At 38.1% G+C, this 26,226-nt stretch overlaps 1 protein-coding gene across 3 annotated transcripts in view; it reads left to right on the forward strand.

The window, feature by feature from the left end:
- The window catches only part of LOC125452619 (intersectin-2-like), a 197,084-nt gene that overhangs the window by 133,285 nt on the left and 37,573 nt on the right, over nucleotides 1–26,226 (forward strand). For 2 of the 3 annotated variants that reach the window (XM_059645418.1, XM_059645419.1), the window contains 6 exons: nucleotides 2,831–2,892; nucleotides 4,949–5,115; nucleotides 6,493–6,538; nucleotides 7,649–7,770; nucleotides 8,455–8,551; nucleotides 9,610–9,801. In XM_059645418.1, the coding sequence (XP_059501401.1) occupies nucleotides 2,831–2,892; nucleotides 4,949–5,115; nucleotides 6,493–6,538; nucleotides 7,649–7,770; nucleotides 8,455–8,551; nucleotides 9,610–9,801 (686 nt within the window). Of the gene's footprint in view, nucleotides 1–2,830; nucleotides 2,893–4,948; nucleotides 5,116–6,492; nucleotides 6,539–7,648; nucleotides 7,771–8,454; nucleotides 8,552–9,609; nucleotides 9,802–13,439; nucleotides 16,210–26,226 lie in introns of those variants that run through there. The other variant, XM_048531276.2, reaches the window with a different exon arrangement.

Below are 26,226 nucleotides of genomic sequence, written 5' to 3' on the forward strand. Positions count from 1 at the left end.
CTGCCTTGCTGTACTAGGGATCTGTTCAATTCTAGCCTAGGGTGACTGTCTGAGTGGAGTTTGCACGCTTTCCCCGCGTCTGTGTGGATTTCTGCTGGGTGCTATGGTTCCTCCCAAAGATGTGTAGATTAGCTGGATTGATCATGCTGAATTGCCCCGTAATATCCAGGGATGTGTAGATTGGTGGATTAGCCGTGGTAAAGGGGGGTTTACGAGGATAAGGTGGACTGGGCAGATCTGGTTCAGATGCTCTTCGGAGGGCCAGTGCAGACCCAATGAGCTGAATGGCCTCTGTCTCCACTGTAGAGATTCTATGTTTCTTCTAGATAACTTTGCTTGATATTGAATGTCTCTATTTATACTATCAATGCAAAACTTGTCATGCTGCAGTTGTAGGGTATTCCAAGATGGCCCACTCCTGCATTGACTTTTTCATATAAATAGCTTCTATTTTATATGTGGAAGCAAGAATAAATGCAAAATAAATACAAAATTAACAAAATAATTTATATTTTGAAATGGGGCTGAAGTGTGCTTTGGTCCAATTATTCCTCACCCTCTAACCAAGATAAGATCGTAAGAAATGGACGTATTTGGCCCAGTACTTCATAATTCAGTAAGATTGTGAGAGATTGTGGCACTACCACTAATTATTCCTGCCCACACTATAACCCTTGACTCCTGTGTTCATCAAAAATCTGTCTCAACAAGGCCCAAATATATTCAATGACCCAGCCTCCAGTGCTTTCTTGGAAAGAGAATTTCAAAGATGAACAACCCTTTGGAAAATATAAATTTCTCCTATTTCCACCTTAATGGACCTTTCTTTTAAAACTGTGCCCATTCACCTTCGATTCCTTTAAGAAGGGAACTAGCATTTACCAAGCCCCTTCAAGTCTTAACAATTTTGATAAGTTCACCACTAATCTTTCTAAATTCCAACCGCCTTAACCTTTCCTCATAAAACAACTAGTTAATCTCAGGAATCAGTCTAGTAAACTTCTATGAAAGGCTTGCAGTCAACGTACATATCTCTTAAAGTAAGGAGATCAATGCCTTGAAATAGAAATCTTCCCTACTTTTATACTCCACCCTCCACTTGAAATAAAGACGACCATTTTATTTGCCTACCAAATTACTAGCTCTGCCCGCATATTAATCATTTACAAAGTCACACAGACCCCCTTCACACTGTAGAATTTTGAAGTTTCTCTTAAAAATATTCTGTTTTTCCATTTATCTTGTCAATGCGCACAACCTCACATTTTCCCAAATTATAGTCCATTTGCTAATTTTTTTATCTCTTTGCAGTCTTATGTTCTCTTCACAACTTACTTTCTTACCTTTGTGCCATCAGCAATTTGGTGACCATACCTTCTGTCCCTTCTTCAAACAATAACCACACGATACAGAAGAAAGTCTAACAATCATTTCTCAAGATTCAGTAACAGTGATGGAGTAGATGTTGTTGTTGTTGTTTGAAGATGTAGGTAGTGATGGTTGAGGCTTTAATGTTCTTTCTATCACATGGACATCAGAAATCTCTTCCAAGATGCCAAAATGGTATGTGTTAGAAGAATCTTACAGATTGATGTTTAATATGTTTGGCAGTGCTATGAACACACCTTCTGTGGCCTTCATATCCTAAGGTTAAATTTGAATCCTCGAAACTCTGTCTCAGAGAAAGGTTGTGCTCCACTCCACTGCACCACAAGATTCCCTTTAATGACATCATCAGTGTGAATACTCCACTTTTAATGTCCTGAAGGTTGCCGTTGACCAGAAATTTAAGTAGATCAACCACATAATCATTCCAGCTACCAGTCTGAATATTCTGTGGAAGTAGCTCACCCCTTGACTCCCCAAAGTCAGTTATCATGTACAGGGCACAGGCTCGAAATGTAATGAAATACTCTCCATTTGTTTGGGCAAAGAACAGTTGGAAAGCTGGACATCATTGCAGGACAAAGCAGCCCACTTGACTGGCACTAAGTCTAGTCTTTAACATTCACACACTCTAACATCGACACACATGACAGCAGTGCTTACCTTCTACAAAGTGCACTGTGGCATCTCACCGATATTTGAAAGCACCTTCAAAAATCATGACCTCTACCACATAGAAAGGCAAAGGTAATAAATGTTTTGTATCAATGCCATTTGCAAATTCCCCTCTAACCACATGCCAACCTGACTTGGAACTGTATCATCATTTCTTCAGTATTATTGATCACCATTACAGAACTCCTTTCCAGAGCAGCACTGTAGTTGTACCTACAGCACATGGACTGCAGTGGTTGAAGAACGGGCTGATCACCATGTTTTCAAGAGCTGTTACTAATAGACAATAATTGCTGGTCCAGACAACAATGCCCACATCTGTTAAAGAGTAAATTGAAAATATTAATGCTATTCATTTTACACCTGCTAGCTTGTTAACAAGAGACTTGTAAAATTCTGGCCGTTATTTCTGAACTGCCATTTTTAAATTCTGTTGTAAGAAAAGCAGTTTGTCAATTGTTAGCAGTTTTAAAAAAAAGTGTCATGTTCTCTTTCATGTCAAGTACTTGATTATTTAAGCAGAATGTAGTGGATTATGGAAGTCTGAAACAAAACTGTAAAATGCTGGATAATTTAGCAATCCAGACAGCATCTGGAGAGCGAAAGAGTGAATGTTTTAGGAACTAGGGTTCACGGAAGACTCTTTATCTGACATGCTAAGTCTATTCCCCTCACCACAGTTGCTGCCTGACCTGCTGAATTTGTCTCACTTTCTGGTTTTGTACTGAATTATTTACATTGCTGAACTGTCTATAACTTTTGTCAACAGACCAGAACCTGTTTATGCTAAGGTCAGCAAGAGCTCCAGCCCAATTTCCCAGCCAGTAGAAGGTAAAATTCCTCTTACAGCATTTTTTTTCCATATAACTCCCAATTAACTTAAAACTTCTGTACATCAGTATGAGTTAAATATAACTGCCAACAAAATACATTTTCCAGTAGTATACAGGTACTTGAGGATAACGTTAGTTTTGCCAATGTTACTTCCAGACAAGTTTATTTTTTTCTGGAGTTATTTGTTTTCTCCACAAAATAATTGGGTTTTCATCAATTATAGGTCAATGTCATTAGATGCTGGTTTTTGAATTTTGTACCAGATCTACGGTATTCTGTTCGTTAGTAACCAGAAAAAGTGTGAGTGTTAGCTATTGTCAATTGACAGGTGTTATGATAAAAGTTGGGTGAGTTCATTAACTTTCTCTAGTCCCACAACTCTGTTAGCCACAACATATCACAATGTGGCCATTTGAATACTTCATCTATGTTAGGTTCATAACAAAAAGAAAAACAACACAAAAATCAATCAGTTTTCTGTATTAAACAAAAAATTTGCTGGGGAGGCGGTGGCTTGATTGTATGTGGAGTCATAGTCCAGGGCCCCAGGTTAATAGACTGGGGACATGAATTCAAAGTGCACCATGAAAAATGGTGATAACTGAGTTCAACAAAAATATAGAATGAAAAGCTGGCCTAATGGCAATAATGTAACCACTGTTGGTTGTTTTGAAAACCCAAATGGCTTGCTAATGTCCTGTGGGCAATAAAATCTACATCCTCTACATATGACTCCAAACGCTTGGCAAAGTGTTCAACTCCTAACTGCCCTCCTGGGCAATTAGGGAGGATGATAAATACTGGCCACTGACACCTCCAGCTCATGAACAAATTAAAAACAATGCAAAGATAAGAATTATTCAATAAGGATGTAAAGCTAGTTAATACACACATTTTAAATAATAAAATTATAAATACTTATCCCTGTAGTTAACCCAATACACAATGCACCAAGTATATTAAAAAATTATGATCTTCTCAACAGAGATTGACTTTGGGAAATTTCCCAATAAAGAACAGTGGTTGCTGGAAATCTGAAACAAAAACAGAAATTGCTGGAGAAACTCAGCAGGTCTGCCGGCGTCTGTGCAGAGAAGGCAGAATCAACATGTCAGGTCCAGTTTTGAAGAAGAGCCATGTGATCTGAAATATTAAGTCTGTCTTGTCTCCACAGATGTTGCCCGACCTGCTGAGTTTCTCCAGCAATTTCTGCTTTTCTTTTGTCACTAAGTTTAATTCTCAAAGAAAATGGATAAAATATGAAATCTTTAAGGTGGCATTTAGCCAATGTCCTGGCACATGAAGAAAGATGTCACCAATCACAGGCAGATATCCTTGGTACCTTCGCAGACACTATTCACTCAGGAAATATTGAGAAGTGCTTTCTCAGACACTTTTCCAGAGAACAACAATATCAGGATTTCCATTTTCACCCTGATCTTACAAGGGTTTCTCAAAAAGGCCGAGGCAAAACTGGGTACCTTCTTTCTTCTAGCAGGCTGTAGCCCAACTGAATTCCAAACAACATCATCATAATCACAGCTCATGGAAGTCACAGATTCCAATAAAATCTATAAGGGAAGTGACTTCCTAACACAGGTTGTATCCCGAATAGTTAGAATCTGAAAGAGATCTCACTGGTTCCACACCATGGCCCACATTTGTTCCTGGCATCATTATATTTTCAAAGACAGTAAAGTTGTACCTATTACTTTTGCTGAATGCTCCTAAAGGACAGAGGCACAGTGAAAGAGGAGGTTGGAAGAAAGAGGCAAGCTCAATGTCCTGGCAGTTGCTGAATGTGAAAGCCTGGAACAGATTACTACTTTGTACTTAAATTGAAGTACAGATTCTTTGCATAAAGAAGAGGAAGGAATGAAAAATTGTTCCTCTGTTGATGACCAAACACAGCAGAGTTACACTGCTTTAGATGGCGTAAATCTGTCAGTTTAGCTATTTTAAAAGAATTTGTAAATGCATTTTTTAAGTTCAAAACAATCACACATATATGGCATCCATTTAGTTTATTCATACTGTTGTACTTTTTTGATAGAGTATATTGCACTGTATCCTTACGAAAGTGCTGAAGCTGGAGATTTAACCTTCGCTGAGGGTGAGATTGTTTTGGTAACCAAGAAGGAAGGTGAATGGTGGACTGGAGTTATTGAAGATCGAACAGGTGTCTTTCCATCAAATTATGTCAAACCAAAGGATCCAGATGTAAGTTTACCACTTTTTAAAATTTCTTCATTTCTTATTATGTGCAATTTTTCACCAAAGTGCAGTATATTTGTTAAAGGAGCTTTGTTATTTTGTACAGTTGAAAAACATACATTGGATGAGTCTGATGAACAGAATTTGTAGTATGCTCTATCACCTTAATTCTTTAATGCACTCTTTACAGATCATCTTTTTTGTGGAAAATAAACCATTTTTAATTTGACTTGCACCATTACCAAATTCCTTAAGAGGTTAGGATAGATGAGAAAATCTCTTCCATCACCAGTATCACTCCTGGTATTGGCTTATTCAATTCTGGTCTCCCTCCCAGAGGAAAGATGTTGTGAAACTTGAAAGTGTTCAGAAAAGATTTACAAGGATGTTGCCAGGGTTAGAGGATTTGAACTATAGGGAGAGGCTGAATAGACTAGGGATATTTTCCCTGGAGCTTCGAAGGCTGTGGGGTGACCTTCTAGAAGTTCATAAAATCATGAGGAGCTTGGATAGGGTGAATAGTGAATAGTCAAGGCCTTTTTATCAGGGTAGGGGAGCCCAAAACTAGAGGGCACAGGTTTAAGGTGAGAGGGGAAAGGACCTAAGGGGCAACTTTTCCTTGCAGAGGGTAATGGCCGTACAAAAACAAAATTTTAAAAGGCATCCGGATGGGTATATGAAGAGGAAAGGTTTAGAGGAATATGAGCCAAATGCTGGGAAATGGGACAAGATGAATTTAGGATATCTGGTTGGCATTGATTAGTTGGGCTGAAGGATCTGTTTCCATGCTGTACATCTCTATGAATCACTACAGATCATAGAATCCCTACAGTGTGGAAACAGGCCCTTCAGCCCAACAGGTCCACACCGATCCTTGAAGCATCCCAACCAGACCCACTCCGCATAACCCACCTAATCTACTCATTCCTGAACACTACAGACAATTTAGCATGGCCAGTCCACCTAGCCTGCACGTCTTTGGACTGTGGGAGGAAACCGGAGCACCCAGAGGAAACCCACACTGACATGGGGAGAATGTGCAAACTCCACGCAGACAATCAGCCGAAGGTGGAATCCAACCCGGTTCCCCGGCACTGAGACAGCAGTGCTAACCACAGACCCACCGTGACACCCCATTTTTGTTTTGTTACGATGTTGGCACTTATTTTGGAATGCTCTGGTTTCTCAAAAATAGCTATGTCATTAATAAATTTAGCCTTGATTAGTGGGTTTTAAGGAGAGTGCCATCACCAAATGCTGATAAGAGTTTGATTCCAGGAATGAATGAGGAAGAAATTTGCTAGATACCGCTGCCCTCAGTAGCCTTGAAAACAACAAGGAGAGAAAATTGTGTTTTATTTACAAGTGCTGTTTCTTTGGCAGGGATCAAGTAGTTCTGGAAGATTAGGAACGTTCAACAAAAAGCCAGGTACATATGTACTGTACTTATTATAGAAATGGTACTGATATTTAAGAAAATGGAAAAGAAATTATATTACTAACATTCTCTGCTGAAGCAGAGATACATTTTGTTTAAGCTTTTGATCTTGCATTCATTAGGATGATTCGCATATCCATTCAGCTATTCACAACAAACGAGACAGACCCATATATAATCAGCCCGCACTTGCAAAGAAAAAATACAGAGCCATGTCCAATGTTAGATGTGATTCTGAAGTTGAACTACATTTGCTGAATAATCTTACATGTATGAAGAATTCCAATGACAATCAATCTAGATTGTCAATCTGGGTTGTCCTGTGATCCATTTGCATGTATTGGAAGCTATGTATATTAATCCACAATTGCTATCTTTGCGGACTGAAATAACATGTACATGCGCTGTGTCTGTTTCACCTCATCGAATTAGGTGACAGCCAAACTGGTTTATTTCTCAGGGCAGTGCCATGACTAATCAGTGCACATGGCTGGTTTAAAACACAAACAAATCCTGGCAGTTAACTGCCAATCAACATTTGTTATCGCACTGTCCATGACAATGATTCCACCAATCTGAGTCCACTTATCAACCAATCAAGCAGTTTGTTTTATAGCATAAATGTTAATTTCCCTTTAAATTGGTTCTGTTGCAAATTATCAATGAGTACAAGATGATATGTTTCAACAAAATAGGTCTTTTCTCAGCAGTATTCAAGTTCTATATTACTAAATGAATTATTGTAAACATTAGATCCTTGTTACTTGATGCCCTCACATATAACTTGGGAACTTAAAAGTTACAACTTAATAAAAACAGATTCTTTAAAATGAAAAGAAACCCTGGAGTTTCTTTTTCTACCAGTTACTCCCCATCCAATTCTTTTGCAAAGGCAATGTATAATGTGAGAATATCTCAGCTAGCTGTGCTATGATTTTGTTGCTGTTTGTACTTTGCGTTTAATTTATATTTTACTGCACTTAATTTTTTTTTTGAACCGAGGATGGAATGTCATGTAATACCAAAAGATTTTAAATTAGCTGGATTAACTGTATTATTCTGTTGAAGGCTTGCATTTTAACTGGCTTAATATTGTCTCAGAGATTGCTCAGGTTGCCTCAGTGTACACTGCAACAGGTACAGAGCAGCTCAGCCTTGTCCCAGGCCAGTTGATACTTATTCTGAAGAAAAATGCTACTGGATGGTGGCAGGGTGAGTTGCAGGTAAGTGCTTTAATTATATTAGTATTGCTTCTGTTAGCACAGGTAAGGACAAAAATATCAGTTGCCATTATTGAAAGATCACTATGTTCCTGTGACAAAGAAAGAAATGGAAAATGAACAAATAAATATGATTGTTTTCTTCTAACACGTCCTGCCCAACTATAAGTGAAGTATTCCTGACTTTGTAGAAAGAAAGTCAAATGGATAACGGGTAGGAATACTTGCAGGAAAAGTATCAGGTCAGAATCAGGTACATCTCAAGTGAATCCAAGGAAGAGTATAGTTGTTTTATAATGGTTGATAATATTGCTACGTTCCTTTTGAAGTGATCTCTTTTTGAATTGGACAGATTTCTAAAAAATATTTTTATTTGTGCATGTTCAATTTAAGCACCATTTTTGTAATGTCATTGAACAGTCTCACAGTTGATAACTGAGTCTAGAATGTGTCCTTGTATTGGAAGACTGTAACCTTCACTACCAAGGAAGCTTCGCACTTGTATTTTTACTTGACAATCTAATGCTGTTTAAAGGAGCATCATCTAATTGAAAGGAAAGGATCTCCAACAACATAAGGATGAAATTAAATGCAATTATGCCACCTATGACAAAACATATTGAGAATTTTGTTTTGTTCTATTACTTTGTTTAATTTTCTTGTCTGTTTGCTCTGTTTCCATTGTAGGCCAGAGGTAAAAAGCGTCAAAAAGGATGGTTTCCTGCCAGTCACGTCAAACTCCTGGGGCAAGGTAGTGGCAAATCCACTCCTGCTCCAACTCCAGGTCTACAGAATTACTTTTTTAATGGCTTAATCTGTGTTTGTGGTTTTCTTAATAGCATAAAGTTCTAGATTTGTAAAGTAATTACTTCAGTGAGCATAGTTGCCACCTTCAGATCTATTGAAGTGTTATTTATTTATGAACTTGAAGAGTTTCTAATGTAGAGAAAGGAAGAATTTGTATTTGTATAGAACTTCTTACAAAGTGTTCCATGGTGCTTTAATATAATTAAGTACTTTGCCTTGTCGTCACAGTTATAATCATGGGACAATACTGAACAGAAAGGGGTAAATTTCCCCAGCATATCTTTGCCGATCGACAAAAGAGTGATTCAATTGACCGAACTAATTTGTCTTTCCTCAGACCTCTTCCAGTTTTCCCCTTGAGTATTTGTCCCAAAGCCTTTTGAAATTTATCATAGAACCATCTTCCACTATAGTGCGTCCCAGATCGCATTTACTTTTCTCCTCCTCCAGTTTCCATTTTTGTCCTTTCAGATATTAATAGTTCTGCTACTGGAAATGGTTGTTCCTTATTTATAAACACCTTTCATAATTTTGAATTAATATTGAATCACCTTTTAATGTCCTTTGCTATAAGGAGAACATTCCAGTTTCTCTAGGCCCACTACATTGAGACATTATGCCCCAGAAAGAGACTATAACCAGATTACTGTTCCAGTAACAAGATCATTTGTACTATCCATTCCTCATTGATGTTTTTTGCTTAATATACTGTAAGGAAGGGAATAAAAGGTTCTTTTCCTAGCAGTAGGTTTGGCCTTTTTAACTGTCCACAGGTTATGTTGAAGGACTGCTGAAAAACATTGAACCTATAAATGTTAAAATTTGTGTATCAGATTGCAGTTTTTCTTTTTGCATTGTCTTAAAATTATTTGAAAACCCGTCTTATTTATGTTTATAAATTTTAAGTTTTGGTAGTCCATTGTAGTTTAGCTTTTTAATTTGCTGTGTATCCACAAAAGAAAAGCATTTACACAGATACAAAATTCCCATTTCTGCCAAGCTTAATTGAGTTCAAACTTTTCTTCTTCTCCACAGTCTGTCAGGTCATAGCTATATACGACTATACTGCAGTGAATGAAGATGAACTCAGTTTCTCTAAAGGGCAATTCATTAATGTGCTAAACAGAGACGATCCCGATTGGTGGCAAGGGGAGATGAATGGAATAAATGGCTTATTCCCTTCCAATTATGTCAAGATAACCACAGATTCTGATCCAAGTCAGCAGTGTAAGTAAAGAAAAACTATTCAAATATTATCCAGCAAAACAGAATTGAGACAAACACGAAGAATTTTGTTTACATATTTCACTCATCAATTGTGGCTGTGTTCTGTTAGAACCAGAAAAGGGATGAAGGACACTGGTGACATGGAGTGAAATAATATCGAATACAAATATAACCTGATAAACATATGTTTTAAGCCTTTTCAAATTTATTTTTTAAAAGGTCTAGTCTTTATTTTGTGCCTTTTGAAGCAAAGATGATGATCTCACTTTGCTGAAAATTTTAAATAAAACAAATCATTGGAAATGCACAGCAGACTCCCAAGCAAGTGTAAGTGGGAAATTGGATTGTTGATTGCTGATACTCAAAAAGTAAAAGGTATATATGTAATTTATAGTCCTTACCAAAATTTGGCGGTCACAGTAAGCTTATTGTGCTGAAAAATCCTACATTTTTGAGGTGACATTCTTGCATTAAGATTCACAGCAATGCAATCCTCTTAACAGACAGAACTACACAGAAGGAGGCCATTTGACTCTTCAGGTCCATGTAAGATCTCTAAGGAGCAATCCAGTTATTTACCAGGTACTATGAAGAGATTCAGGGAGAGAATAAAAGTAATAATCCACTACAAATGCAAAATAATCCAAAGATTGATTACTAGTTACAATAGAGATGAATAAACTCATCCTGCTCATAGACCTCTCACCAACAGTTGATCAGTCAGAATTGGCCTAGAATGAATGAAACTGAATTAAACTTGATTCTTAATTATCTTGATAAATTGTCTTAGCATGTTTCAAGCAAAAATTTGGGTTTCCAGTACAAAGTCAGTGTGATCTACATTGCTAAATTCACAAAACAGGAATCACTTATTTCAGAGATAGCAGGAACTGCTGATGCTGGACAATCTGAGATAACAAGGTGTAGAGCTGGATGAACGCAGCAGGTCAAGCAGCATCAGAACAGCAGGAAAGCTGACGTTTTGGGTCTAGACCTTTCTTCCGAAATGGGGCAAGGGAAGGGGATTCTGAAATAAATCGGGAGAAAGGGGGAGGTGGATAGAAGATGGATAAAGGAGAAGATTGGTGGAGAGGAGACAGACAGGTCAAGGAGGCGGGCTCAGAGCCAGTAAAGGTGAGTTAGGGAGTGGATAGGTCGGTCTAGGGAGGACTAACAGGTCAAGGAGATGAGATGAGGCTAGTCGGGAGGAAATGGGGGTGGGGCTTGAGGTGGGAGGACAGGTAAGGGAGGTAAGTACGAGCTGGGCTGGTTTTGGGGTGTGGTTGGGGGAGCGGATGTTTTGCATTTTGTGAATCCCACATTGATACCATTGAGCTACAGGGTTCCCAAGTGATATGAGATGTTGTTCTTGCAACTTTGGGTGGCATTGTGGCACTGCAGGAGGTTCGGGATGATGTACCGTTCAAGAAGTGGGAGCGGGAGTTGAAATGGTTCGCAACAGGGAGATGCAGTTGTTTGTTACGAACCAATTATAGGTGTTCCACAAAGCAATCTCCAAGCCTCCATTTGATTTCCCCAATGTACAGGAGGCCTCCGCTACATATCACTTACTTCAAGCTTCCCTGATGGCCCAACATCATGACCTGGTGTGTTATGAAAGCTGGTAGATCAGAATTTTGTACTTTAAATCCACAGCATTTGCTGAGGTAGCCTAGCTGTGTCATGATTGAGAAATCCTTGATATCAGTGCTCTGAGCTATGGAAAAGAAACAAAACCAACTAGGTTTCTGATCATCATCCAAATACTTCTGGAGACTGGATGAAAATGGAATTGATTCAACTGTGGTCCTACCTATGACTCTTATAACTGAGAGTGTATATCTTCAGAAGAAAATTTGTAGGGTGGGCGTTGTGCCAGAGCAACTCCCTATATTAATGTTTCCGAAGCACATGCCTTCAAAATTATGTTTTCAGATTATGACTCATCAATTAGGTAAGTTATCTTCTATTTCAGATGTCCTGAGAGTTCTTCTAGACATTGGAATGTGTCCAGTGTGATTGAAATGTAGTTACTTCTGACACAGACAGATATCCTAGTTAAGCTTGAATCTTAGCTATCATGGCCTTTTCATGCGTTCATTCCTGAGAATAAGTAGGATTCTAGTTTTATTTTGCTCCACAACTTGTAGAGAGATTTTTTTTTTTGTTCTGCCTGCTGCATTCCATGCCTATGTGAGTGAAGGATGTCTGTTCCGGTCCCCTCATCTGCTATTAAGTTACCCCTCTTTTAGCCCTCACTGATTTCTCTTTAAGTGCAATTAAAAAGTAGGAAGGAAATAGTTAGTTTTTAAGGTAGAGATTTCAAAAATTAAAGTGTGTTATTTAACAGTAACGTTTATCAAAATGACACAAAAGCTCAACTAGGATGACAAAGATCAGTAACAGGCCCTTAAGTATCTTCCTCCATTTAATTGAGTGATCTGGATTTAACTTTATTTACCTGCCATGGTTCCAGAGCCCTTAATTACCTTGGGTAATTAAAATAAATAAATAATAATATAAATGTAAGTAATAAGTATGTTAACATAAATAAATAAAACAAATAAAAATCACAGTTTTGAAATTTAATATTAATCTAACCTCCCAGCTTTTTGAGGGAGGGAGTTCCATCATCCTGTGAAAAATTGTTTCCTGATCTTTGTTGCACAAAAGGTGCAACAAAGGTGAACAAGAATATCAGCTTTAATACATCCATGATTTGAATTCTTCTCAACCCATTTCTTCCCCAGTAGCTTGGTTAGTAACCGTAATGCTGCTTGCAAGCCAAGAGACTCTCAACCTTTAATACTCTGTCATTAGTCAGGTGGCAGTAGGGAGACTACAGTTAACCAAAATGCGGTTGGTCTGTGGAATAGAAAATAGTATTCTGAGCCCCAGTTCCTTTTTGTATTGAGTGACTCTGCTTGGAAAACTTAGCTGCATAGACCTGGAGTGAGGGCAGGACTACTGACAGTCAATCTGAGTTCACGTTGAACAAAGCTGAGGTGAATCAATCAACACTCTGATACCATACCTCAGACAAGAATCACCTTTCAAGAGTCCAGGAGCAATGACTAATATTCCAGTATAATTCAATCCCTGTTGAGGTCAGAGTGAGAATTTAGAGAAAAGAAGCCCAAACTTTTGGTTTCTTTAAGGCAGTATTGTTTTGGCAAAAATACTTTGCAGCCCATTCATCTAGTGTCTCATTTTCTTAATAAGAGCTTGTAACTGATAAGAATGAGAAGCTTTGTCAGTCTTAAGATGGACCATTCAGTGCATCTTTTCAAATTTGGATATAGTCTATAGAAGTACCTTAAAGTACATTGTGAAAAATGCTTTGAAGTTGAAACATTTTATTACTGGATTATATAATTTTATGCCTCTGTATATTTTCAAATATAGTAATTTAAGTTTACAAAATTGTCTAAATGTATAAAATGTTACCATTATTTTACCGTCTTTGCTTAATTGTTGAATCTTTACACTTAACTCTTCTACTTTCTGGTATAAAACTATATACATTTTTGAAATTTCAGTTATTGTCCATAGCTGCTGTATCTTCCTTCTGTACCTTTGCCTTTTCATCTATAAATGTGTTCTGTTCTCTTATTTTTGTTTCCTCATTTTTTTTTTAGGACCGTATTGTTGCCTTCTTCTCAAAGTCAAAGTATGAAAGCCCTCAAAGAGACCCACTATCCCCAGTTTCACTGCGGGGTGGACGCTGGGCATACGCTTACAGCCTTGATCAAATGAATGCTGCATGATTAATCCTACTTATTATTAAATATTGCAGAAAACAGATTAATATCTATCATCTTAGTTTATGGGGCTTTCAGTTATTTGGTTAATTTGATAACCTTGTAGTCTGAACATGTTAGCTACTCTGCTAACAGTTAATCAAATGGGCATCCCACATTAGTAGACTCTTTGTGTGTAATTAGGAGCAATAGCTTTTGAGACCTGATTATATAATTTTTAAGAAGCTAGGGATAGCAGGGAAAATTCAGTAGTGGTCTTAAAATATGTTGCTTTTCATCACATTTACTTGTAAAGATGTCAAATGTTTGCCTTTTCAAGTAAATTTTTTTAGCTCCGCCCTTGAAAGTGAAAGCCCTATCAATTTGTATTTCACAAGCTGGTTGAAAAGAAGGATAGTGGGTCTTTCTGTGGCTTTCTAACCCATTGCCTTCAGTGTTCCTCTGCTTTCTTATCCCATCATTCAGACAATTAAGATCTTGTACAATCAGTAGAATATTGTACCTTGTAAGATGGGCTTTCCTAATTTCTGTGAAGTGCTGTCACAGAAAGACCCACTATTAGCATTAATAGTAACCATTTGAAATGTATCTGTTTGTACTTGCCCTGTCCTGATGAATCCTTTTTAACTCTTCAACGCATTTAGCCATATTTGGACACACAACTCAAGTTCAGTGACTGGAAACCACAGCTTTTTTGGACAATACTGTCATTTTGGTGTTTGAGCTGCTATATTAATATCTCCAATGCAGTACCTCTTGGATGGAAATATCTCCATATTTTGAATTGATCTCTGGGATCAGTAATATTAATTAGTGCCTTCAAGGTGATGCTACTCATAACATGTCACAAAGAGCACTGTTGCCCTTTATTGTTTTGGCTGTAATCATTTTCTGCTCTATATGCCTGCAGGATCTCTTCATGGTCCCACCTCAGCTAAATAGTGCTCAGTTGAGATTCGGGGTTATCTGTCTCCTCCTTTTGCTGTCCATGGAGTAAAATCAAGGAGACGCTATTAGGAGACAGTGCTACTTCAGCGTGCATAGATCAAAAGAAAGCACTACAGCAAAGCTATTAAACTACCAATTCTTTTCCTTGCCCAATTTCTGTAGAGAAATACCTAGTCTCTATTAAGTAAGTACCTGGGTGACACCTTTGAAGTAATGATGACTTTCCATACCTTGTTGTTCAGCATGTTAGTCTCTTCCTGAGAGTGGTACCTTGGGCAAGATAACGCTGAGAGTTGGAGTCTGCAATAAAAGTTAGTCCAAGAAAAACTCCTTTTATGGGTTAAAGAGTTAAAAAGTTCTTCGGTAATGTGTGAATCTGTTGCTATGTAACAAGTTGAAGGAAACTCCTTCAGACTCTATTTTCTGAGAATGGTCTTTGTTGAAGACTAATTGAAGAGAGCTGTATTAAAAAGCTAGTCTAATTATCTGCTGCATTCAGACGATCAGTAGCTTTAATGTATCTTGGCATGCTTGCTTTAATTTTTTAATGACTTGCATAACTGGAACATGCAGACAGGTGTTTATTTTGCGTCTTCCTAAAGGTAGAATGTCTTGTAGATGGTCCAAACGTGGTGATGTGTATTTGAAAGAGGTTATATAGTGCTGTAAACAAACCATGGAAACCTCAGAGATCACATCTTTTGGATTGGTTGAATCTGTTTATTATCACAGTGGAGGCATTAGACTTTGAAAGCTCACACATTAAAGAAGAAAAGGAAATGCAATATGGCACTTTTTTTATATTGTGTGTATATTTTATAATTGATCAAGTTACCCATATATTTTGAGTTTCAGTAATTTAGCTCGTTAATCTAGCAGATGACGCATCATTTAAATATTATTTTTATTTTTAGACAAAGTGCAATGCAATATGCAAAGTTTTCATTAAAGCTGCACTACCATGTGATTTGTCTTGTTTTGGCATTCCCCTTCCAATAAAATTTTCTTTGAAGGTGATTTTTAACAGGGGCATTTAGGATTAGCAGTGTATGATTTGCATATGCGGCTGAGCCTTGTTCTTGTACCTGAACTTTACTTTTTATATTAATTGGAAGTGAAGAAAAGATCTAATTTTTGTAAATGCATAGTGTTCACTTGACAATGTTAGTTCCTTCCAGAAACAATCTTGAAAATGTCTCCTTTTTGTTTCCAATTTGATTTACTTAATGTGAAGCTGTAATTGACGAAAAATGTAATTATGGGCAGTGCAGCTTTAAATCAAGCAGGAGAGTTTGATCAGGTAGACTAAGACTTCAGTTTTGGTCAAGTTAATTCAACTTTGCTAAGTGTAAGATACCATTGCCAGCAAAGTTAATCTAATCCAACAAACTGATAACTGTGTAATTCCATGCAGTATTAAGTCCTAGTATTAAAATCTGAGAGTATTACAGATGTAATATGAGTTTTTCCATTAAGTGTTAACATGAGCATTAAGACAAAGCTTTACAACTATGCAAGGATGGTGGTATTTTGTTATACTGAGAGTGCAAAGATCATAAATGTTGCTTATGTTGCACATAATAGGAAATGCCCTGTTCTATACATGATAACTGAATCAAAGACAAATCAAAATTTTAAGAGTTTTGCTTACATAAAGAAATTGCTTCCATCAGATAGATATATATATATATATATATATAAATGAACTTGCGTGTATATGCATTTATTACGATTGTACTATGCAAGTTTTCATTAAATATATAAAATTGAGGGTGCGAGAGAGTGTGCATTTTCTGTTTTGTCTGTGTTTCAAGAAGAAGACTCGGATGAATTTGGTATTTTTCTCAATTATCAGTCTTTTCTCAAATTACATGCATAAGTTCTCCAGGATAGTCTCACAGCATAGAAACAGGTCCTTCACACCGTGTCTATGCTAAACAATAAACACTAAACTGCACTAATCCCATTTACCTGTACTTGGTCCATACTATGAATTGGTATTTCAAGTACCCCTTAGATGCTGCTTAAATGTTGTGATTAAATGCCTCCACCATTCTCTCATATCATTTTCTGCATTTTTGAATGCAGGAAAAAAAAACTTTCCTTAAATCTCCTCTAAACGACTTACTCCTCACCTTAAACTTAGGCACTGTGGCCTTAGACAAGCCTGTCATGGGGAAGAGAGATCCCCACCCCCCCCCCCCCCCCCCACCCCCCGCCTCCTCTGCTCTAGGGAAGCCTAGTAGCCCTGCACCCCAGGCATCGTCCTGGTGAACGTCCCCTGCATTCTACCCAATGTAATCATGTCCTTCCAATAATGCGGTGACCAGAACTACACACAGTATTCCATCTGTGGCCTAGCCAATATTTTATAAAGTTGTAAGAAGACTTCCTTGCTCCGATATTCTACTTCCTGGTGTATGAAGGCAAGCATCCTATGTGCTGCCATGACCACCCTTTCTACCTGTGCTAACGCCTGCAGGGATCTGTAGACAAGTACACCAAGATCTCTTTTTGTTTCTCTGTACTGCCTAGGGACCTACAATGTATTGTGTATTCCCATCCCTTCAAAATGCATCACCTTACACTTATCAGGATTGAACTTCATCTGCTATTACTCTGTTCGGCTTACCAACTGATCAACATCAGACTGTAGCCTGAAACCATCCTCACTTTCAACCACACCACAAATTTTCATGTCATCTAGAAACTTACAAATTATATCTTGTGAATTCACATCCAAGTCATTAATGAAAATAATAAACACCAAGGAACCCAGCCCCAACGTCTGTAATATGCCACAGGCTACAGTCTTCCAATCACACAAACAACCTCCCCATCATCATCCTTTGTCTTCTTATTGCAAGCTGATTTGACAGCAAGTTTATCTTTGATCCCGTGGGTCTTTTACCAGACTTCAATATGGGATCTTGACAAAGGCTTTACTGAAGTCCATGTACATCACATCAACTACGCTACTCTACTCTATATTCAGTCATCATTTCAAAAATCTCAATTAAACAATCAGACAGGGTCTCCCTGCAACAAATCCATGCTGACTATTCCTGATCGAGCTTTACCTTTCCAAGTATTGATTAATTCTATCCATCAGATCTTTTTTCAATAATTTCCCTTCCATCGACAGCAGACTAACTGGTATGTAATTACCTGACCTGTCTCTGCTGCCCTCCATGAGCAAAAGAACATATTAGCCCTCCTCCAGTCATCTGACACTTCAGTGGCCAGCAAATTGTTAAAATATCTCCACCAGGGTCCTAGCAATCACCTCCCATAGCAATCATTATACATATACATACAGCAACATAGATTCAGATTATATTGCTAATAGATTTAGTCATCATATTGCATTGTCTTTTAAATCCAAGAATTTTTTCCAAAGTTAATTCAGCTGCTCAGGGCAGAAACAGTGCAACTGATCTACAAGCCGTCTGAAGACAAACTGACTGCGGGTGATCAGGACACCAAAAAATCTAATTAAAATGACAGTTTTGTCATCACTAAATGCATCTGTGATATTCTGTACACTAGAAAACATTACTCAGTTGCAGGCTATGTTAAATGCTGCACTCCAGGCACTTTTAAGCTAAGTCTGTAATGACATTCCATTCAAAAAATTTAGTAGGAATAAAAAAAAAGCCAAATGATGCCAGATCAAGTTTTCTGCATCCTGAAGGCTTGGCCAGAAATGAATAATTTGAAAGATAATTACTGTAGCAAACTATAAACGCAAATTTTCCCATAGCGAGAATAATGTTCAATTAATATGTTTTCCACAGGATTGTTTAAAGTGGAATGCTGGCCAGGACTCCCAAGAGAACTGCTAGTCCACCAAAGCATAGCATTCCCTCCAGTTATGCATTAAAAAGGCCGTCTGGCTTATGTGTTAAAGCCCTGGCATGGGTTTGACTCTGTGACTGTGACTTCCTGTATGAAAGTCAAAAGTGTTACCTAATGAGTCAAGATAGCAAATAGAAAATGTTTTGCAATTGGAATTATAAAATCTGTGGAAATATTTTATCCCAACAACTCCATCTATAGCAACTGAATTTGAATCAACTTTACAACTTGTGGAAAATAGCATCAAATTCTCAAGCACTTATTTAAAAATAAAAATTGAATTTTACAAATGTTAGGAGAAGTAATCCCAAATTTTGGCACTGTTCGAATGTTCAGTGATCTTGTTAGTTAAACATAAAACATTTGTCTCAGCACGCAATTAACATTTTGTTCACTGTTGCACCTTTTTATCTTTACCCCAAATTCGTCACCATTTCTTCTTATCAATTAAGTTTTTTTTTATTTCTCAGCTAATTATCTATTGCACTTTCTGAAATGATAGCTTGATTGATTCCACATTTCAGATCTTAACCTTTCATTTGAAAAATGCTTTTTGTATACATTTTTAAATAGTTTTGTTGTAATTTCCATAAGTAGGAGGATTAGGACTTGGCCCCAAGCCTAATTCACCATTCACTAGGATCATGGCTGTTCCAATATTCCATATGTTCACTATCCTACCATTTCTCCATAACCCTTGATTCTCCTATTGATCAAGAATCTATTTAAATATCCGTCTGTCTTAATCAACTTTCTTCGATGCAAGACTTCTGAATTCTGGGATGAAAAATTCTTTATCTACCCTGCCAATTCTGTTCACTCTACATTAATATTGTCTGTTGTTGACACTTGTGCTTTTCATCTTCTCAGATTATTCACAGTCTTTGTCGGAGTCACCCACACTGTCAGCCTCCAGCACTTCTGTTTATCAATTCAATTGGAAGGTCCTCACTTTTTAATTCATTTATGGAATGTTGACTTTACTGGCTGGACCAGCACCAATTACCCTGGAAAAGGTGGCAGTAGTGAACTGCTGCAGCCCTTGGTTCCTGTCTTCCATGAAGTAGTAGCCGATACATTTCCAGCAATCATTTTACCTATGGAGCTTACCAAAGATCTATTTTTGGCTTGCATCATTCATTTTATGTGGGCTCTTCCTTAGCATCATTATCCAAAGTAATTTGCCCACTTCCACATGTCCAATGATGACACCCCTATGCTCTGCCACTCTCATACCTACCGTCCAGTTCATAGGTGTACCAGACTGGCAGGAAGCAGTATGATTTTTTTTCCGATTGCCTTTTTTTCCCCCATTCTCTGTCTACCCCGTGAAGGCAGCAACTCTTGTTTAGAGTACTGGATTCCCTCTGAAGCCTTGCCTAAGTGATTATTTCTCTTGTGTCACCAAGATGATAATGGCTAGATGTTTAGGATGTTTCTGACTTCACAGATTTTTTTACAGTCAGGTGCAGGACGCAACTGCGAAAGTGCTACCCCTTTTCTGATATCTTAATTACCCACAGGGGAAAGGGTGTAGGGCGTGAATCATACAGAGAAGCCTAAACTGGGTGCCATTTGAACTCCGTGGCTATTGCAGGGGGCTTACCCAATAGTGCAGGAGTCACAAATTGATGGAGCAGACATGCAGTCTCTTATTCAGCCAGCAATGAGAGTTCTAAAAAAAAGAGTCAACTGAACTGCTTTGATTGGCAGGGTTAGGTCTGTGGGAGGAGAAAAAAAATGGCAGAACAGCTTCAGTAGAGCTCTTTGTTGCAATTCATGCAAAAGGCTAACATTATGTCATTATTATACTTGGCTGAATTTCATTAGTTGCAATGACTGTGGGGATTCTGATTTCACGTGATTGACAGTTTTAACATTTTAGGTGTTTTTCATCTTGGGTCGGAGTAGAAGGGGAGATGATGGCCTAGTAGTATTATTGCTGGACTACTAACACAAAGACCCAGATAATGTCCTGAAGGCCTGGGTTACAATCCTGTCGCGGTAGATGTTGGAATTTGAACTCTAAAATATCTGGAGTTAAGAATGTAATGATGCCCATGAATCCATTGTCAATTGTTGGAAAAACCTGTATGGTTCACTAATGTCCTTTAGTGAAGATGGTTCTCGTAGAATAGGGGCTAGAGGGCATAACGATGTCTAAAACAGCTAAGATCAAGTGGCAGAGAAGTGAAGCGAGCCTTCTGATGAGTTAACTCAGCATTCACCCCCATGTGGCTGCCTTGCTTTCCTTCTCGGGTTGGTGTGCCAACCTGTATTCTGCAGCTGCCCAACTCTGATCTTCCCACCTTGGAATGAAAATTGCTTGATTCAGGATACCAGCAAGAGATGAAATTTCCAGACTCAAGCTACCCTAAGTCACCAAATTATGTCCCTGAGCGTTCCTCGACCATTTATCTTTGTATAGATCGTAGTTGAACAGATTGTTTTATTAGGGTTCAATTCTGTTGATCAAGAGCAGGAACGTGGAGCAGTTATTTTCCTATTCCTAGCTATGCAACTTTTCTACTGCCACCATTGCTGATATCAGACCTGACTTGAAATCAAATCCAGGATCTTCTGTTTGGTGCATTTGCTCATAGTTGCACCATTTCCACCTGGCGACATCTTATTTTCACCAATTTTGGAGTTGCCCAAGCCTCCCGTTCCAGGCAAGTGAGGTGTTTTTAAAATATTAACCCTCATGGCGTAATTGATGCCAAATGCTTTATTTTATAAACTGACTGCAAAGGGGGCCTGCCAAACTTAGAGTCAATAGAACCATACAGCACGGAAACAGACTCTTCAGTCCAACCAGTCCATGCCGACCATAATCCCAAACTGAACTAGTCTCTCTCACTTACTCCTGGCCTGTTACCCAATCATCTTTTAAGCGTTGTAATTGTACCCAATTCCATGACTTCCTCGCTGTATAAAAACTTTGCCCCTCTCCTCTGTTTTTAATCTCTCTCCTCTCACCTTAAAAATGTGCGCCCTAGTCTTGAAATCCCCCATCCTTTGGGAAAAGACGACTACTACTACTATTAACTCTACTTATACCCTACACTGTTTTATAAACTTCTATCAGGTTGCCTCTCAACTTCTTACACTCCAGTGAAAAAAGTCCCAGCCTATCCAGCCTTTCTTTGTAACTCAAACTTTCCATACCCGGCAACATTCTGGTAAATATCTTCTGAACCCTCTGCAGCTTAATATCCCTCCTACAACTTTGTCCCATTTTCACACTGTGACAACTGATCAATCCAAAGGATCTACCCTCAGCCCCTTCTATTTCTCATCTGCTTGCAGCCTCTTAATGAAATTATCTGGTTTCACATCTACACCTACAGCATTTAGTTTTCTTACCCCCACCACCTTTAATTCCTTCACTACCTTTGATCTGTAAAACTATTTGCCTGAACGGTTAAGTATTTCCTCAAACTAAATACAGTCTGTTGGGAAGAATGAAACTGATGTATTGGATCTCCATGACAAGCTCATTCCCTGACCGTCAGTCTACTTAGCAACTGTCTAACTCTGAGCCAGACCATCCAAAAACTTATGTCTGACATCAAGTTAAACTCAGACTACAAATCCATGAAGAATGCCTCCTTCCAACTTTATGAAATTGCGAGGGGTGGGAGACATTTAACTAGATTACTCTGCAGGGTGCCAGTGTGGACCTGATGGGCCGATTGGTGTAGTTCTGTGCCTTCACAGTGATGATGACTCACGTCCTACATCAGCTCATTTGGAGCTGAATCTCTCATCCATAACTTTATTACATCCAGACTTGACTATTCTGTAGCTATCCCAGGCTTCACATAGAGGCATACAGTCACACAGCATGGAAACAGACCCTTCGTTCCAACCGGTCCATCTACCAATATGCATGACCTTGTGCACAGCTGAACGTTGTTATCCATTTCTAAACTGCAATGATTCTTATAGTCGTAGAATCATACAGTACAGAAACAGATTCTTTGGTCCGACCTGTCCATGCTGACCATAATCCCCAAATAAACCAGTCTCACCTGCCTAGTCCTGGCCTGTATCCCTCCAAATCTTTCCAATTCATTGTTCGCTCATTGGCCTGGTGCTTGCTACACTATAGTGACTTTCAGTCTGACAATTTCACACTTATACAGAAATTTTGCTGCATACAGCAGAATGGCCAGAAAAGGCCAAGGTAAGTAAAATATTTAAATTCTTTAGGGAAGTAAAAATAAATCTACAGGCCTCTTCTGTCTGGATGTCTGCATTTCCTGATCGCCACACCAACATATTTTTGAAACTGCAATAGGATTAGGGTTAGGGTTACCCCTAAGTACTCACTGTCTCTGACTTTTGCCTCCCCTATCCACCCTTTGGACTTGACATAATTTCTACCAGCTTTTAATAGGGGAATCAAATGAAGTTAAACTTAATTGAATCTTGTTCCTTATTAACTGCAATCCATTTCAGGTCCACTGTAAATTAAGGCTCTCTTTACAAATTGAGTCATTAAAAAACTTACTGATTTTAGAGCGTAGTTTAGACCTGGTTAATTACCTAGTATTTACTTCCCTGTCGTCCTTCCAACAAAGTCCAATCTTGAGTTATCAGACTTGGTACAAAGCAAACTAAATGTCATGTTCAAAAACATGATGCAGATTGTTTTGATTTTCAAACAAAGCTTGTCACTTGCTATGTTGAATCATGATATGAATAGCTTTTCTGTGGTGCCAAGATAACAGGAAGATAACTAATTCTAATTAGTGGAATCTAGCCTGAATGTTAGGAATATTAGGAACTGCAGTTCCTACTATCTCTGAATGTTAGGACTTCTAGTTTTCTTTATGCCTTGCTGATTTTAATGAGCAGGAGGTTCACGAGGATGGGTCATTTCATGCTACTTAAGTTTATGAAAGTGGTCTAGAACTTCGTCCATCCAGTGAGTTACTTCTAAATAAGGATTAAACCTAATTCTTCATGACTTCACGGGTACATCGTTAAAATCCAGACAGATTGAGCTCTGAGTTGGAAGATCATCAGGCTATATTAAATTCCAGAATTAAGATTAGGTTAATGACTCATGCACAGTACAGTATCACTACCAATTGACAGTAGAGTATTTTTATTTACTGTCACCAATGACCATTCTGAGAGGAGTGTTGTACGTATTCTGTCAACCCAAATGGTCAGTTTGTGAACTAGCATTTAATAGGATGCTGATTACTGACAACTTTTAATTGGTCCATCTGTGCTCAAAGATGAAAACATACCGCAGAGTTAGAGATCAAACAGTTTAACTCACTGGAATCAGAATCTTTAAGTTTTCAGTTATTTCGTCAAATCATCTAACAAGATGTGATTGGGATGGTCGTTGTTGTCACCTTTGTAAATTAATCATCTTCATGAGAGTATCTATGTTTTCACTAAACTCTTTGAAGCCCATATTGCTGAATGTTGTTTCTCCTGTCACTGCCTGAGTTAAAGTAGCTTTTGCACCGTACTTAATGAATACTCTTTCACGTCTTCAGGACGTGCAGTGTTGTTCTGCAGTCCAAATGTGAAGTCAATATGTGCACAGTTGGTTCCACAAAAAGCAAATTAGAAACATAACCAGTTAGTGGGCCAGATTTTGCTGTCAGAACAATGATGTGCCTAATGGGCTTCCAATTATGTAAGCATAAAGTTTAAAGAGCTTATATGCTAACATCCAATGGCTGTTGGCTGAGTTGTGCTACTTGCCTTTAGAAACAGCACATGACTGTTTGTCTCATTGCATTGAATACTGTGAAATTGTATTTGTGTGGCAGATAAGAATGCAACTCAGCACAGAAAGTTTCATCTCTTTACAACAGTCAGCACCTTTTTAATGGTACAGCTTTTTTTTAGCTGCCTATTTCTCTGAAAATTCAGTATTATAAGTGGCGTAATATTCCTTCAAATATTAATTAGAGTTGGAAATTTTAAAATGATCAAACGTTGAAATGCTGTTTTCTTCTATTTTTCTTTTTTTAAAATCTCAATCCAGTCTTTCTTCCTCTTGCTTTGGCACCGAATTCATATATTCTAGTTCACATTTTTATTTGCAATCATTTGCTTGGTAGTTTGGAATTTAAAATTGCTGAAAAGAGAGAGATGCTGCCTTTTTAAGTCTTGTATTAATTAAGACAAATGCAACATTACCAGATTTCAAGCAATCAAAGTAATCTGTATTACAGCAGAGAAGGTTGTTGAATGGTGGTCAAGTTGACTCTGATCAAAGCATTGCACAGAGAAAGCAAGAGGAAATTATGTATATCATAGTAGATGACATAGCAATAGATTCCCTCTGGCTCCAGTGTTCCTTAATATATTTGTTAGTTTCTACAAGAAATGTGTTTTGATGGAATAAGCTGTACTCTTCTAATCTTTGCATATTTCTTAGGCAAAAATTATACTTGCATAATCTTTGAATTGGCAGCCTCAGGTAGGAATTTCCATCTTTGCTTGTGCTCAAGTTCAATTTAGAGTGGATGAGTTCCACACGCTGCCATTGCTCAATATGCCGGTTGAAAAACCTGTCAATTCACCATTCCCAACCATGAGGCAATCCTCACTGGTCAATACATACACTGGGATTCATGAAGCTTCATGTACTTTTACATTAGTCACATCAGTGGTCTTAGAAAAGATGCCCTATTCATTTACTTGTCTTGCAAGCTAGACACGGAAATGGAATACATCAAAGTTATCCTGCTAGGCATGGGCTTTCCTCTACGGATAACTCAAAAATGGATCAAAAACCATCCACTTCAGATTTTTTGCCGAAGGTTATTTGAGGTAGACTAGGCACTTTCCAGTCTGAAGATTTTGACAACTGGTTAACCAAGTCAGTTCACGCTGCTGCTGTGAAAAGGTGATGCAAGTGATATTTTGATGATTAGGATGCTGCTTTCAATCAAAAAACATTCTGTCTTCTGCATAGTTGAGAAACCATGTATAAGTCTGCTGGTTTGATAAAGACCATAAAACCCAATGCTTTGTTAAATGAATCAATGTGTTCCTCTGATTTTCATAATAGTAAATAGATATAATAGACTAGTCGAAGACACAGTTAGATATGGTGGCATTTTCAGAATGGTAATCTGTGGCTACTGGAGTGCAACAAAAATTAATGCTGGGACCACATTATTTACAATAAATATTAACAATCATAATGATTGAAATGAATGTACAATCACCAAGTTTGCGGTTATTGCAAAAATAGGTAAGAAGGCAAGTCGTGACGATGACAGAAGAGGTCTGCAGAGGAATTTAGACATGAGTGAGTCGGTATAAACGTAGCAGATGGAATATAATGTGGGAAAATGTGAAACTATGCATTTTGGCAGGAAAAACAAGAGCTGAATAGCACACTGGCTCATAGTGCCAGTGACCCAGGTTTGATTCCACCCTCGGGCAACTGTCTGTATGGAATTTGCACATTCTCCCCCTGTCTGCGTGGGTTTCCTCTGGGTGCTCCAGTTTCCTCCCGCAATCCAAAGATGTGCAGGTTAGGTGGATTGGCCTTGCTAAATTGCCTCATTGTATACGGGGATGTATACATTAGGAGGATGGTCTGGATGCTCTGAGAGATGGTGTGGACTTGTTGGACTGAAGGGCAAGTTTCCACTCTGTAGGGATTCTTTGAAACAAATTAAGTAAATGGAGAAAGACTGCTAACAGTTTCAGCAAGGAGGGATTTGAGACTGCTTTTGTATAAATCATAAAAAGTTAGTGCACAAGTTTGACTGGTAATAGCAAAAGGAGATAGAATATTGGCCTTTATTTCAAAGGGAATGAAGTAATAAAAAGTTCTGCTAAAACTATGAGGCACTAGTTAAATCAT

Source organism: Stegostoma tigrinum, chromosome 4 (assembly GCF_030684315.1).
Source record: "Stegostoma tigrinum isolate sSteTig4 chromosome 4, sSteTig4.hap1, whole genome shotgun sequence".
In the NCBI taxonomy this organism is placed as follows: domain Eukaryota; kingdom Metazoa; phylum Chordata; class Chondrichthyes; order Orectolobiformes; family Stegostomatidae; genus Stegostoma; species Stegostoma tigrinum.